The sequence below is a fragment of the Micromys minutus genome (assembly GCF_963924665.1).
Source record: "Micromys minutus genome assembly, chromosome: 16".
Taxonomy (NCBI): Eukaryota; Metazoa; Chordata; class Mammalia; order Rodentia; family Muridae; genus Micromys; species Micromys minutus.
The window spans coordinates 49005748-49022393 of NC_137985.1; the positions used below are offsets into that span (position 1 = coordinate 49005748).

The 16646-nt window shown below is 49.9% G+C and overlaps 1 protein-coding gene across 2 annotated transcripts; it reads right to left on the bottom strand.

The window, feature by feature from the left end:
• Window positions 1-378: 378 nt before the first annotated feature.
• TBC1D21 (TBC1 domain family member 21) lies at window positions 379-10524 on the bottom strand (the record flags this gene model as incomplete). Of its 2 annotated transcripts, none has more annotated exons than XM_080930371.1 (11): window positions 379-411; window positions 722-805; window positions 1458-1574; window positions 2230-2327; window positions 2579-2675; window positions 3274-3374; window positions 3474-3584; window positions 4022-4116; window positions 6818-6921; window positions 7037-7144; window positions 10465-10524. In XM_080930371.1, 11 exons carry the CDS (start codon window positions 10522-10524, stop codon window positions 379-381), a joined length of 1008 nt encoding a protein of 335 aa, XP_080786497.1. The 2 variants fall into 2 exon arrangements, with proteins under 2 accessions (XP_080786497.1, XP_080786496.1); XM_080930370.1 differs by having other exon boundaries at window positions 2230-2330.
• Window positions 10525-16646: the final 6122 nt, after the last annotated feature.

Consider the following 16646-nt stretch of genomic DNA (forward strand, 5'->3'; position numbering starts at 1 on the left):
TAAAGACCAGAGCTCTTTTCCCCTGAGAACCCAATCTCAGCTGTGGTGGTCTCTGTATACTCTTGTCTGGGACACATGTGTGGGAGGCTTTCAGAGTCGTCCTATCCTGCCTATTTGTTTTCAGGTTGCACCTCTGAAGATCCATGAGTTGGCCTCAGTGTGTCTCCTCCCTAACCTCACAGGAGTAGGTTCACTCTGAGGTCTCCGAGGTCAAAGGAGACATGTGACCACCACAAGGCAATAGTCCAGAGGTGGTTTCTATGGTACTGTATTGTCTATGTCCCCACCCCAATACCCACTAATCCTGACCCCATTCCTGAAGAGTTTGCCTTCCTCCAGTCCATTGCGGGTATGCGTCCATTGTGAGTGTTGGTGTCCTTAGAGCAAGAAATCCTTTAACGGCTGAGGAACCTGGGGATAAAGAAAGCCAAAAAGATGTGGTATAAACAGACACCCAGACTGTTCTCACTCCAGTCTGTCCAGCTGGTGACGTTCTCCTGAACCCCTGGAGATCCAGGTCTGTACTTGGACCCCTTGGGAAGGACATAGGGAATGGAAAATAAAGGCTGCGAGCCCAGGATATTAATAGCGAGAAGTGGGAGGGAACACGCAGTATCTCTGAAGACAAGGGTGACTGCTATAGGCAGGGAAGGCTTCTTGGAAGAGGATTGGAGGAGGAGGAGGATGACAAAGGAGGAGGACAGTCCACTGGTCAGCTTACCTCCTTTTGCATGAGCTCAGCATAAACCACACAGGCAGCCGAGATCAGCTCATCCGCATCAAGGTCGATGAGGCTGTTGCAGGCCTAGAGGGGAATGTATGTGCATGGTGAGTGTGTGTGTGTGTGTGTGTGTGTAAGCAAACAGCACTCCTTGTGCCTCTGGGCACAGGCAGCACAAAGGTAAGAAAGCTACTACTCACAGCAGTTACTGGGGAGCACTTGAGACCTACACAGCCTGCCCCAGTGCCTGCACACTGTATGCCTTGGGGGGTGTGATGAACATAGCTGTCACATGGGTGTCTAGGAAAGCCTGGGGTTCTGCCACATGCCTCAGCTTCCTAAGGAAGACTTGGTTTATAATTGGAGTACTACCTAAGGTGTTGGGTTTTTGTTTGTTTGTCCCCTGCTTCTTCAGCTGGCTTTTAAGGCACATCTAAAAGGCACAGGCCCTTTTGCTACACAGCCAAGGATGAACATCAAGGCACTAGAGTCTAGTGGTTAGACCATTCAAGGCCTCAGTTTCTTCACATGCTTACTTGGGTGATGAACCAGTACAGCCTCTGTCACTGTTACAGGGCCTGTGAGGCTATTCTATGAAAACCTTCCAGCATAGTGTGCCTCCTCTGGAGGCAAAAGCTGCCACAAACCAGAGCACCATGGGCCTGTATCCTTCTATGAGATGCGTGCAGGGATCAGGCTCTAAGCCGGCAGGGGGTCTCGCCAAGGGCCCTCTCACCACCAGAATGGCGTCTCCGCTCATGCATTCCAGCAGCGCCTGCTCACGCACCATCTGGAGCATGCTGTAGGCCACCAGCACCTGGAAGTTCCTGCAGGGCTTCCCCGTCAGCAGGACCTGTGGGCAGCCAGCAGGCTTCAACCCTGTTGCCTGAGACTAGGATACCCTAGGGGCAGCAAGCTACCACAAACCACACACTCACAACAGGGTATGAAAAAAACTAGAATTTGGATGGGAGTTTAGCAATCCAGGGCTTCCCAAATTCTGTGGGGTGCTATATTCAATTTGGATTTGGAGATTAGCAATCCGGGATGAAAGGGTGAACCAGGTGGGCTCTGCATTATGGGATAGGACATGCCAGGCTCAGCAGTTGGGCTGGAACCTCTAGCTAGGAATAGCTGTGAGGCAGGACCGCCACAGGTGGTGAGTTTGTTCCTAAGGAGGAGCATCTGCTGGTGGCCCTAGGGACTGTTGTTGGGAAACTTTGGGGCCTGCCTTGTGGAGAAGCAGGTTCTAAGAGAAGCCAGGATTCTAGATGAGGGAAAGGAAGAGCAGTGAAAGGCAGCAGAGAGCCCGGGAGGGTGAGAGCAACCCCAGGTGCCTCTGCTCACTGTGCAGTGAAGTCTAACAGATGCACTAGCATTCTCCAGCAAGGTGGGAGTGGGGTTGATAACCTAATAAAACCCCAAATCGCAGAGCATCATCCAAAGCCAGGAAGCAAGGGAGGCGGGCAAGCTTGCATGAGAAAGGAAGCTGTGGGCATGAGCCTCACCTCCCAGAGCCTCCAGACGTCATCGAAGGACTTGAAGGCGCACTGGAAGCAAAGGCAGAACCACGGGAAGAGGGACTGCACAGCTCCTGAGCCCTTCCCTTCTGTGGGGAGAGAAGCAGGTGCTTAAGCCACCACACAACAGAGCCTGACACACACAGGAAACAGGAAAACGTCACCTGCTGCTTTCCCAACAAGCCATGGAGTCTGTTTGGAGCATAGGTTTAACATCCCAGACCCTAGCTCCTCCATGTTGGTCCTTTCCTCCGGAGTATGTCTGCCAGGCTGGGCCCTGGGCCTCCCACAGCCCACCTGCTGCTGTGAGAAGTGATGGTAGCTGTGGACCACTCACTGAGGTGTTCAGCAAACTCAGGGTCCAGTACAGTGATCAGGCTGTTGAGCATGTCCAGGTTCTTGCCTACCCCGATATTGATGACGCAACTGTGCTCCTGCACAAGACGGGACCAGGGATCACATGTCTGGTTCACTCACTTCCGTGTGTGTGTGTGTGTGTGTGTGTGTGTGTGTGTGTGTTGGGTCCAGCATGTGGCAGTGCCCCAGTGACTAGGTCGGAGCTGAGAAGAAAAGTTCAGCAAGGATATCCTTGCAAAGAGAGGCTGGGTCGTGGGAAGCTTCTAGAAGGTGACGAAATCTTTTTAGATGGCAATACCCTCATCCTGGGTGCAGGGTAGGGTAGAGTTAGGTGCATCTGGTTACTTCAGAGTCCTTCAGGGATCTAGTCTATAGGTCACCGGAGGGGGGAACAAGAGGAGGCAAAAACAAAAAGGTGCTCTTGGAGGCCTGTGTTCTGGAGGCCTGGGGAGCCATAAGGGATCAGAAAAGAGATCTATGTTTAAGGAATGAAAGGCCAGCAGAGGGTGCCACCACTGGACCTGGTAAGAGTGAGTTCCAGAACAGCCCTCCTGAACTCTGAGGCTTCTACCGCTTACCCACTGACCTACAGGGTGTTTGGGGGCTGGAGGAAGTGTCTGAGGCTCAATGCCTTGGCTTGACTGGGTGGTGGGGAGGAGAAGGTTTAGTTCTCACAGTTTTCTGCAGGAAGAACTGGAAGAGCCAGAAGGTCTCATGGTCGTGTTCCACCATCAGCTGGAAAAGCATCACCATGTCATGGAAGCCTCGCTGGTACTCTGCAGGGGAGGGCACTGGTGAAGAGGAGCTAATGGGCCATGGGCTAGGGTCCAGGAAGGATCCAGCAAGTACAGACTGGGGTTCCACTCCCAGCTCACCAGCCTTTGTGTTGCAGATGTAACTCAGCAGCAGGATCTTCTCCAGTTTCTTCTTGTCTATAAGCACATTGCCGAGGGGATCTTTATCGTACAGCTTCTGGATGTCGTAGGCTAGATTTGAGCAAGGGATAGGAGGTGGTGGTCATTTCCGGCATAGAAAGCAGATTACTTCACCTCCCTCCGTAGAGGTCCGGTCCTAAAAAGAACCTCATCAGAGGCCTACAAAAGGCACGTCAGCCCCCAACACTCACTTCATCATCAGACCCTGCTGGTCTGAACTTCTCCTCACTTCCAAAATGCTCCTCCCAACCAATTCAAATCTGATTTAGTTCAAAGTCATGGGGTGGGGGAGAGGAAGTAAAGTCAGGAAAGCTCATCTAGGAATACCCATGGGCAGATGGATGAACCCAGGTTTGGCTAGGAAAATTCCAGGCCCAAATCAAGACAATTGCCAAGCCCCAGGAGTCACCCATTCCTGTCAATGACTGGGAAAAGACATGACTGGCACCCGTCCTCTCCTCTGCCAAGCCCTCCCTCCCTCTGCTCACCGATGTTGTTCCGAGTCTCTGTGAAGTTCCCGTGTAAGTTTTCCAGCAGGGGCTGGATCTTCTCATACATCTGGCACAAGGAGTTATAGTTCCTCCTGAGAGAACAGCATTGGGGCTGAGTAAGGTGGCCTTCCCCTTCCAAGAGGGGACAGTTTGGCTGCAGTTGCTGCTGAGCTCAAGGGGAATAGGGAAGGTACCCTTACCCACCTTGTCCCCACCTGCAGTGCTCTCGCCCCTCTCAGCCTGAGTGGCCTTGAGCAAGCATTTCCCAACATGCATCTGGCACGGTGTGAAGACAGTTTAATGCAGGGTGGTCTCTATGGTCCCCCTGTAGCACCCGAACCCTGGAGCCACCACTTAACAAGGATCTGCAGAGGGATGCCACCCTCACTTCTCTAAGCCTCAGTCTCCTCATCTGCAGAGTGGAGACAATTCTGACACAAACACACACACACACACACACACACACACACACACACACACACACACACACCAGCTAGAAGGACTCATACTGAAGGCTGAAATTTGTTTAGTCAGTCCGGTAACTGGCTGATGGCCTCTAAAAGTTATATCCTAAATGAAACCCCCTACAACCTGTAGGATGGTCGTATTGAAAGAGGAGGTCTTTTCTTTTGTGATTAAGGATTTCAAGATGAGATCATTCTGTGTTTTCTAGGGGACCTATAAATGACAACTATCTTTATCACACACACACACACACACACACACACACACACACACACACATACACGCAAGGTTGGAAGGCATGTGTCCACTGAACCAGAGAATGAATAGATGTAATCTCAAGGCAAGGAAGCTTCCGTGGGAGTGGTGGGGAAGAACCTTCTGTCTTTTAGTACCTTCCCAGGAGGCCAGCAAGCAACCTTGTCTTCTGCCTCCAGAATGCCAGAGGGAAAAAAAATGTCTGTCATTGCCAACCCCCCATTTGTGGCACTTTGCCTCAGCAATCATGTGGGCTGTTCCCTTTGGCCCTCGGTACCTGGTCTGACATCCCTTCTGTCCTGGGGTATTCTCTGCTTGTCCCTTGTGGAATTGTCTTTTCTGTATCCTGACTGGGAGCTGCCTTGGGGCTGAGCTCAGCTTCTGCTTGAGACCCTGCCCCCCAGACTTAGTCAGGCAGCCTAAGACAAACACCTCTAAGAAGGAAGCAATCCACTGTGGGTATCATTCAGACCCAGCCCACCTTGAACACTCAGACAGGTGAAGCCTGCAGGGAGCCAAAGACAAGGTGACTGGAAGACTCAGAATCTCTCCCAGGGGAGAGAAGAAGCAGGCTCCATGCTCAGCAAGCCCAAGTCCCTGGGACGCAGAAGCGGCTTTGGGTGGCATCCCCACAAACATGAACATAGCCGTTTTTTCCTTGTGCATGATATGACATGCCTGTTCCTATAATGAGACCATTGTAACTACTCTGGGAACTGTACTGTGACCCCAAATTTAGACAGTGAAAGAGTCAAATAGGCCAGGACATTCACTGAAGAGTGTGATGTTAATGCTAGAACTTGAATTTTCTCCCAAACCTAAGACTATTCCAAGTTCAGAGACTGTGAGCTACTCACCTATGAAGACCCTCCAGACAATCAGGGCAGACTAGGGGAAGCACCCTGCTTGATTCTGGCCTTGAATCACGAACGGAATTTTTGCATTTATTCAGTGTGTGTGTGTGTGTGTGTGTGTGTGTGTGTGTGTGTGTGTGTGTGTGTGACACACACTTGTGGACGTCAAAGGATAGATTGTGAGAGTCCACTCTCTCCATCCACTATGGGATTGTCAGGGTTGGCAGCAAGTGCCTTTATCCTCTAAGCAACCCCACTGGCCCAAGGGTGGGGCTTTGGGAAACAGATAATAGTGAGACCAGTGTGGGCAGAGGGAGAGAGAATGAATGAATGAATGAATGAATGAATGAATGAATGAGCCAAGAGTGGAGGGAGCTCGAGAGGACACCCAGCTTTGGTACAGTGGTTGAGCGGATGGACATTCCCTGTGTGTGTCAATTTTATATCAACTTGACACAATCCAGAGTCATTTTAGAAGAAGAAACCTTGATTTTAAAAAGTGCCCTGACCAGATGAGCCCGTGGGTGAGCCTGACACTAATTTCCCTGACTAATGATAGGTGCAGAGTACCCAGCTCACTGTGGGAGGTGCTACCTCTGGGCTGGTCCTGGCTGCTCTCAGAAAGCAGATTGAGCAAGATGTGAGGACCAAGCCAGTAAGCAGCACCCCTCCATGGCCTCTGCATCAGCTCCTGCCTCCGGGTTCCTGCCCTGACTTTCCTCAGTGATGGATTGTAATGAGCAGTTGCAATCTACGGAATAAGACCTCTCCTCCACAAGTTGCTTCTTCTGAATATGGTGTTTCATCACAACAGGGATAACCCTAACTCTGAGACAGTCCCCTAAGGCAGCTGGCACGGTCAGATGCGGGAGCCAGGATTAGGAAGGGGTTGGTATTTGAGGTAGCAGTTGATGAAAATCCCCTGTGCCCTTCACAGGTACGTTGTGTAGGGGAGGGTGGGGTTGGGAGTAAGGCAATGAGGGAGAGCGGGCCAAGCCCTGCCTGCCACTTATTTGGTCAGTGAAACTGGAGAGGAGGTGCCAGCTCAACCCTGGCTACACCTACTGTGTGTAGGTCCTGTGTAGGAAGCGGCGGGAATCTTCTAAGAATAAGGAATCCATATGAAAAGGAAACCTGAATCTTTAGGCCGAGAGGGTACCTCACCCCTCACCCCCACTGCTACCTGAAGCCCCAGAACCATCCACCAAAAAAGCTCTACCTCCTGTTGCTGTCCACCATGAGCCGCTCGTCCCGGGAACTCTGCCATGAGTAGTAGCCTGTAAGGAACTTCCAGGCTTCTGTCCTCACGAAGGGATGTAGTCCCTGGGTATGGAGGTCATGAAATCTCAAGATGCCGACTCAGAGATCATGCCTGATCCCGGCTCTCTGTGCCACCCTCTAGTGCCAGGGAAGGCGGAGGGTAGCCTGGGGTCCATACCCTTTCCAGGATGTTAACACAAATGAAGTCTCGTGACTTGGCCAAGTGACCGTTCTCATCGAAGAAGCTGTCCCATTCTGCCTTGTCAATGGGGGGCTTTTTCTTCTCCTGGCAAGAACAACCAGATTAGTCCTCTGCTAGAGTCTGTACTGGGGTGGTTTCCAAATGCTAGGCTCTGAACTTTGTGAGGGATCAAAACTCAGAACCTCTGACTCACTTCCAGAATACTCTATCCGGAGGAGATTGCTGAAAATAAGTGGAAAGTGAAAAATCCCGGATGGACAGCAATGTTCCCTGCAGGTAATTTACCCAGATGAAAAATCTAAGTTCTCTGAATGCTCTGCAGTAATGGAATAACAAAGTAAACCATATTTTCTACCTACTGTGGGATACCGTGAGGCATATAAATACACAAATAATCTGGAAAAAAATACATATGTTAGTTAACAGAAGAAAGGCAGAGTACACAGCAAGAAACTTGACATTCTCTCTATACACCAGGGCCGCCTCTGCACGTAGTCTGTGGTCTGACAGTAGCACTGTCTGTCCATCTGCACACTGGGCTCTCTGGTCCAGCCCTGTCAGTGTTCACAGCACTACTGCTTGTAGACCGTGACTGCTGTATAAGAACTGTATCACATAAACTCGTATGTATCCTTTCAAAAAGACTGAAGGCTGGGCACAGGGGCGCATGCCTGTTCTCCCCAGCACTTGGGAGGCAGGTGAATCTCTGACCTTAAGGATGCCATGGCCTACGCAGTACGTTCCAAACCATATGAAGCTACACAATGAGACCCTACCTCAAGAACAACAGCAACGGAATAAATAATAGTAAAAATACTGAAGAAAGTACCAAGAAAACACTCTCCATTAAAAACAATAGTGGGGCTGGAGAGATGGTTTAACAGTTTGGAGCACTGGCGGCTATCCCAGAGGACCCAATTCAATTCCTAGCACCCAGATGGCCACTCACAACCAGCTGTAACTCCAGTTCCAGGATACCTGATGCCCCTTTCTGGCCTCCTTCGGTACCAGGCACATGTGTGGTACACAGATATATATATATATATATGCAACCAAAACACCCATTTGCATAAATATTTTTTTAAAAAAAGTAATTCAGGTTATAGATGTAGCTCAGTTGGTAGACTGCTTGGAAATTCCTGGTTTGATCCCCAGGACCACATACTGGGTTCAATCACACACACCGGTGGAGGCAGGAGGACCAGAAGTATGAGGTTATTCTCAGCTGTGCAGTGAATTTGAGGCCACCCTGGGATGCATAAGACCCAGTCTTAAAAGGAATTCTCTTGAAAGTTAAGGAGAATTAAATATTTCTTTTTCCTTTTTTAATATATTTTATGTTTTTCTATGATTGTGCTGTGTTGATAATAGAAAGATTAAGATAAATTAAACACTTCCTGTGCTCTCTTTTATCTTCCCCCAATGCTCAGGTAAGATGTGTGCTCGCCCGGCCTGTGTGGCACACTTGTACATGAGTAGTAAGGACAGTGCCTGAAAAGCATTCACAAGACGACAACTAAGGGCAAAGCCATGGGGTGAGCAAACGGTCCCTCTCCCCAGGGGGTCTGAAGAGAAGGGGACCTTGAAATGCCACAATGCAGAGAGAGATGCTGGAAACCCAACCGCTGGCCTGAGCTGTCCCCATCTTTCTCTTAATACTTGGATGTGGAGACCACACAGGATCCTAAATTAAATCTGTATTTAAAACACTCCAGCGTCGTCTGGTTCAGAACATTTGGGGAAACAGTCCATAGAGATGCCTTCCTAACAGTTTCCCGGGTGAGGCTGTGGCTCACAGACTGAATGAAGAGCCAGGTGTCAGGAAGGAGAAAAACATTTGATACTAAAAGCAGCAGTGCACCTCCGACTGCAGGCTGGTCACTTTCTTGATCCAGAGGTCAAGTGGGCTAGAGCTCCCTTTGTTTGTCAGTGTGGTTGGTGTGTGTGTGTGTGTGTGTGTGTGTGGTGTGCGTGGGTGTATATGTCTTTGCACATATGTGGGCATATATGAGCACATGTGAAGGCCTAAGGTTGGTGCAGGGAATCATCTTTGTTAGCCTGTTAAACCTTATTCAATGTGGCAAGGTCTTTCAATCCAACCTAGAGATCACTGATAAGGCTAAGTCCCCCAGCCAGCTTGCTCTTGGCATCCCCTGTCTCTGCCTTCTGAGACTGGAATTACAGGGGCACCACCATACCCACCTGACATTTCACATGGGTTCTGGGATCCAAACTTGGTCCTCATGTTTACAAGAAAAGTGTTTTAGTGCTGAGCCATCCCCCTAGAGCGAAGAAGACCCCTCTTTAATAACTCACACATGCTTTATCTGCTGGGCCAACATTGAGAAATGGGGCACTAGGAGGTACGGGCAACTTTGACAACAGACTGCCCTTGGGAAGTAAGGTCTCCCTGACACGGGCGATCAGCTCCATACTTGGGTGTTCACAAATCGATGGGTCACTGGTCAACACACTGTCTGTGTCTGGAGAGAAGCTCTACCACTGACTGGATACTGACTGTCAGGATACAGTCTCCAGGATCTTTTTCCTCATTTATCAACTGATACTAGGCCGATCACATCCCATCTCAGAGGGCTGGGATGAGGATGGCTGTAGACAAAGCATTTACAACACTATCTGTACACACTGACTGCTGTATGTTAGCTTATCTGTTATTATTATTATTATTATTATTATTATTATTATTAGCCTTCTCTAAATTTAAAGAACGGGAGAAATATAGAAAGAAAATTTCAAAGCTCTGCAATAAACGTGTAACATTTAAGCCTCAAGTGTTCATTTTGCATTGTTATGTATCACCCTGATATTAATCACATGACAAATGGGTCTTGAGATCGGTTAAGGTCATTGTAATTAGTTATAATTTTGAGAAATAGTGCGTGGAAAATTTTTATGACTCAGGTGGACCTGAATACTTTATTAACTGGGCTTTGGTACCTAGTAACAGAAGAAGCACTACTGCCACCTGGTGGTAGCATACCAAAATTGTTGGCAAAAGCGCCATAAGAAACTCAGTCACACAGGCTGAGCAACTCCAAATCTCAATAAATTTAGAATGACACAGTTGAGGAGGAAGCCATATGAGCTCTAAAACACCCCTCCCCCAGTAAGATCAAAGGAAATGCAGAAGTCTAATCTGTGGCTGGTGTTGAAGGGAAATGGCCCTTACTCCCCTTTCCGGCCAGCCTTCCCAGTCAGCAGGGATAAGGTCCCACTATAAACTGGAGTCAGGCATTTGGGACTGATGAAGAACATGTGTCAGTCAGGAACAGGGGCATATGCTTATAATAGTGGCATTCAGAAAGCTGAGGCCAAAGGATCACAAGTTCAAGGCCAGCCTGGGCAACACAGAGATTTTTATCTCAAATCAGATCAGAACCTACCAGAATGAAGGTGGCTGAGCGCCTGGCAGAGAGGCTGTTTTCTGGAGAAAGGGTGGTCATGTTCCCCTCTTGCTGCCTTGGGAGTGGCCTGTGTCCAGCTCTTCCCGGGGGTCCCGAGTGATTAGGGAGCCAGGGACAGGGACTTCTTTTAAGAGATGAATTGCATTCCCCAAAGGAACTGGGCCTCTCTTGACTTCCCACATTTGAACAAATCCAGCTTAGTTGTGCGGGTCACAAGGCCATGGAACTGCTGTCACAATGACCTTGGAACACACACAGAAGCTGAGGGACCACACCCTCCCCAAATTACAGTGCACATAGGCGATACGTTGGCGGTTGAGTTAAAGAATCCAGTGGACTGGGCTAGACAGGGCAGCCTTCCTGGAGGAGGTGAGCTACAACTCCACATCTCTGGCTGTTTTACCAAACCAGTACCAGAGCTCATAATAACTACAATAAGAGCCTCAGGCTTAGGTGGGACCTTCCAAAACACCAGTATCTGGAGTCAAATAGATTTATGTAAGTCTTCATAGGGAGCTATGATTTTGTATTTGAATAGTGGCTTCTGGTGTGTGTGTGTGTGTGTGTGTGTATCTACCTTATTTTTCGAAACAGGGTTTCTCACTCAACATGGCTAGACTGGCTAGTCAGTGAGCCCCAGGTACCCACCTGTTTCTGTCTCCAGCACTGGGGCTACATCAGTACACATGGCTTTTACAAGGACGCTGGAGACCCTTGTAACTCAGGTCCTCATGTTAGCACAGAAAACACTTTGTCTACTGAGCCATCTCCCCAACCCTCTACTTTATCTTGGGCAAACTAAAGAGTAATGAATAATTTCCTGAGATAATCAACACTGCCAGGAATAGAGTGCACACCTTTAATTCCAGGATTCAGGAGCCCGAGGCGGGCAGATCTCTGTGAGTTCGAGGCTAGCCAGGGCTGCATAGTGAGACCCCGTCTTGAAGCAGACAAACAGATAGAGTAACTGCCACCCTCTCACACCCCTTTCTGTACCTTGTACATGTCCCTCTCCCCGATTTCCATTAGAGCAGGGTCAATGTCAGATTATTTTGTGCTCAGTCTTCTAATGCCCCTCCCCCAGCTTCCTGGTGCCTGGAGGTGCTGCTGTTAAACCAGCCGGGCTCCAGAGTCCTGTTCTCTTCCTCCAGCCTTATTTGCCTCTCTACTCAGGTCTGCCCTGGCTGGACAGCATCTTTAGTCATTACACAAACCAAATTGCAGTCAGGAGCTCCAAGGTGGAACTTGGAGTCTGACCTCAAATCTGAAATCTACCAATCCCCCGGATTCTCCAGCCATGAAATCAGAACACAGCCAGCCTCTGCCTTTTGGATCCTTATTAGCTGAGCTGTCCATATGGAAGTCTTGTGCAGACACAACTCGCTGTCTTGTTGTGTTACTGTTCTGCTGGCGGAGGCACTACAGGACGTCTGGGGCAGTCCACAGCACCTGCCTTTTGCCTCCCTCTGTTTCCCCATCCATATACAGGAAGATGCTGAGGGCTTTTGCATCTTAGCCTGCGGTCCTAGTCTTGGCAGAGCTGGACCAGCAGCACCAGCAGGAACTCAGCGCAATAGGAGCCAGTGCAGCTTCGCTTGGAGGTCTGTGAGGTTTCCAAGTCAAACGTGGGGAGCAGGAGACACCGCGTGGGTGTTCCTCACCACTGATGACAGAGGCTGCTGACGGATGCCTCTGTTCCTTCACATTAACAGTGCACATCGCGGTGAATTAACTGCAGGCCTCTCCGGATAGAGGAGGATTGGAAAGAGAAGAGTTGGAACAATGTGAATGCTTGAATGCAACTTGGTTTCTAAACCGGGTGTGGTGGATGTAGATCATCTGCTGAACTTCCTTTAACCTTCGGCTCTCTGGGTGCAAATGCTGGGTCATAACTCTGCTCCAAATGAGCCAGTCCAGTCTACTTATATTACTGCAGCCTCATAGAAACGATACAGAGGCTTAATGTTCAAACTGAATTACAGGAACTCCAGAGAGCACGAAGGGCCTGAATCCAACCCATATATTTTCAGATACTTATTAAGGAATAGATTTCTTTCTGGGTGTGAGGGTATGCTCACGCATGTGTGTGCACAATTGTGTACGCATTCTCAGAGTCCAGAATGAGGCATTGGATTCCCTCCTCTCTTGCCACCCATCTGTTTCTGTTCTTAAACCTGGGGCTCCCACTTACTCCACCCGCCTAAACGCCAGCAAGCCCCAACTATTCTGTCTCCTCCTCCACTTCAGAGCCAGGGCTACAGGTGTGCGCCAAATGCCCAGCTCGTTACATAGGTGCTGGCACCCAACTTCCTGTCCTCGTGGTGGCGCAGCAAACACTCAACTGCTGAGCCATCCCTCCAGTCTCATTTGCAGAGTCTTACTAGCACTTCACCTCTCCTGGGTCTCCTGGGGCCAAGTAGGCTGCAGTTCCATTTCTGTATAGAATTGCCAGAGACATTGGATGCCAGCTTATTACTTTCCTTTTATGAATCCCCCCACCCCCGAGATTTCTGCTTTAAGCCTCTATGCATGAGATGCTTTAGGGCACGAGAGCCGTAGGTTCTGGAATGCCATGCTTGGGGTTAGCATTATGGAAGGCCGCCTGGACCATCTTTGCCATTAGGAATCTGGCTGTTAGCTAATAGGCTACGTTGGTGAGGAGGGAGGGGGGCCATCCAGGGATCAGATCGGGGGATTCTTACCTCCAGACACTTCAGACTTTTGCCTTGTTAACTTGGTTTTGGTTTAAAACAGTGTGTCACTGACCTGAAATTTGCTAAGTCGTCTAGGCTCACTGGCCAGCAAGCCCAGGGCTCTGCCGGTCTCTTGCCTCCCTGGCACAGGGGTGTAGGTATATGTCACCACACCCAGAGGGGTTGCAGAGGGTGACTGAGCTCAGATAAAAAAGCTCTTGGGTTTTGGTGCCAGGCAGACTTGTGTCTAAATCCAGATGCAGTTTTAACAACAATATGACCTTGGTCCCAGCCATGGGAAAGAGTGACCAGTGCATGTCACCTTTGACCTTTCTCAGCCTCAGGAAAGTGGCTTGGACCCAAATCTCTTTTCTCCCAAGAGATAAGGTCACATTAAGGTTACACATCACTTGCCTCAACCACCTTCTCCCATTCCAGGCTTTCCCCGCACCCCTTTGTTCTGCTCCAGCTTGTGTGTCATATCATACCTAGCCAGCACCCCTGCTAGATCTCGTCCAGGTGGAGAGGGAGTGAGGGTTTTTGCCTGTGGCACAGAAGGCTGTGTGAAGGTCATCATCCTGTGCTGGTGGCAGACTGAGACCCCTGGTCACAGGGGGACAGACACCCACTGCTGAAGTCTCTCTTATTCTGTCTCATCCGTGTGACTGATGTGTGATTCCATCTGGTGCTGGGTGACTTGTGTGCTTCTTGGCGACACCTGCCAGCCGCGGAGTGGGTTGATACCCTGAGCAGCAGGCATTGTTGTACCATTTACCATCTTCCACACAATGAGACTCCTCCCAGGAGGTGGAACAGAAGTCATTCGTTTGACACCAGCTCTTCTTACCCTGTTCGAATCTTCCCCCACCCCCAGCACCTGCAGTGGGGGGGGGGATAGTAATGCCTTTTGGGCCTGAAGGATAAATGAGGGAGTGTCTGTAAAGAGTCCAGCATAAGCTCAGTGGCACCTGCACCCAGCTCTTAATTCACCCCCAGCTTCACCACTGCTATTCCCCATGCCTAGGGATTGTTCATAAAAATCACCGTGATGATGAAAGTCAAGATGCTGCCTGATTCCATGAGGCTTGTAGTAACATCTGTGCCCATGTTCAAAGACCCTGCAAACCTGTCAGTTTCAGCTCCTCTGATTGTACCTTGGAGCCTAATAAAAATTGCTCACGCAGGGCACACACACACACACACACACACACACACACACGTGCATGCACAAAGCAGTAAGGCCAATGTGAGGAACCGAGTTGCTTGCGTTCCCTTCGTGCCAATACCACATGACACAATTCTGAAATGTCACTCCCTGCATCTATCTCTGTTACTACTACCAGCCCCTTCGAAGTTTACCTCCCGGGACCCCTGGGATTGGGGACAGTCAGAGTTCTCTGCTGAAATCATGCACACCGAAGATGTTTTGCTGTATTTTTTTCTTTGCCCCTCTTTGTGGGGAGACAGGATAAGTTTAGATTTTTGGGTGTCAGGCTTTCTGCCCTCACTCCCACAGAGCGGAGTGTTTCTGACAATGCTGGAGATGGCTGCGTGTCATGTGTCACCTGTGATAGGAACAGGGCGAGGGTGGAGCGGGTGGCAACAGCACTGAGCACTGGGGTGGTTAGGGTCTCCCTAGAACCAGAGCAGCCCACCCACACTGTGAATCTACCGTATATACTTGGGGTGCCTAGGAGTTATCGGTTGCATTTTGGGTCACCTGCCAGTTCTTGGGGAACCTACTTTCCAGCTCACGGGCTACAGCACTAAAAATGACCCACAGGGACCTTTCCGGATAATATCAAGCTGGGGTGACAGTTCTTTGAATCCCGTGCTGTCCCCGAGGACTTTGCTCCCAGCAGCCCCGTAGGGAGGGCTGTTGGCACAGTCCTCTGGAGGCTGCACACGGTCACGATGGAGCGGGTGGGGGTGGAGGGGCGGCGAACACTGCAGCCCAGATTGTGCAGAGAACGGAAAGAGTGAAATTGAGAGGAAAAGGGACAAGACATTCCTGAGAACACCAGGGACAGCTAATGGAGGGAAATAACGTGGCTAATTACGTCTCTGAAGGCTATCCATTCCAAAATAAATTTTTAATGAAAAAAATAATGCATGCTCCCCGCAACTTAAATCTGGTCGAGAAGGGAATGAGCTGAGCCTCTCAGCGAAGCCAAGGGCAATGATGTGTATCTCGGGGCCACAGTGTCCTCCTTGCCGGTCACTTCCCTGGGGTCCTCAGCCCTAGCAGGCATGCGCGAGGCAGGGTTCCGTGGAAGCCACAGGAATGGGTCAAGGGAAGCTCATATGCAAACCAGGCGGACTCTCTCACGCCATGCTTACAGTGCGTCTGTTCATCTGTGCAGAGCCTTCTCTAGGAAGGGAGCCTTCCAGCTTCCTCCTCCATCCTCTCTGCCAGGGAGGGCTGGATCTTAAACACAGGATGTAAAAGTGAACTCTTTTCAAGATGATAGCTATTACCTCTGTTTGTTGAGTAAGTGAGGCTGGGGGACAATGAACTCCATTCCCTTCTCTGAGACAATCTGTAGATCTGAACATGGAGGGTCGGAGTCAGACACAACTGGACTCAACGTCCTAGTCTGAGAGCTGACTTGTCACACGGTCCAGGACAAGTCATCATTGCCTGTGGAGTGGGGCCTTTGCTGGATTTGCTGTATGGTATAAGTTATACCACAGAGGCCCCAGCCTACAGCCCTTAGCACATTGCAAACATGCCATAAACAGCGGCTCTTTGAGATAGCATGCTCTAGAAAACACTGAAGCAGATCTTGAACCCCCTTCATGAAACCTGTGATACTTCCAGCCTGTCAGTGGTTACTTGGGGTGCACAGCAAGGAGTCACGCAGGCTGCTGCTTGGTTCTGTGATCAAGGGCTCAGCTCTTGTTCCGGTGTACAGGAGGCCAAAGGGTGGAGCCGGCAGGAAGTCCCCAGAAATGAAGAGGCTGTTGTGCTCGGGGGCTCGTGGGAACCCAAAACACATTGGCCTCAGGTACTCTATCATTTTGTGACATTCCTCAAATTTAGGAGTCTATGAGCACCCCTAAAAGTCAGTTCACTGTGCCTCCAGTTCGCTCCTCGTATTCAGAGCCACAGACACAAAGTATGTGCACAGATCTCCACAAGACGCATTGCAACATGCCTTTACTTCCATACTTCCCTAGACAGACAGTTCCCTCTGGGGAAAGCCTGTGCTCTGCAGTGTTCTACATACATGCTCACAACATGCGTACATGCACACACACACACACACACACACACACACACACACAGAGACAGACAGACAGACACACAGACACAGTAACTCACAGGTACCCCAATGAGTTCCCTTTACAAGGACAGCACTTCTGGTCATGGTGACAATTCCCAAGAGAAGTCATCTCTGGTGAAATCCTCAGGGGCCAAGGATGGAATGGACAAGAGAAAAGCTCATGGGGGACACAGCAGAGACC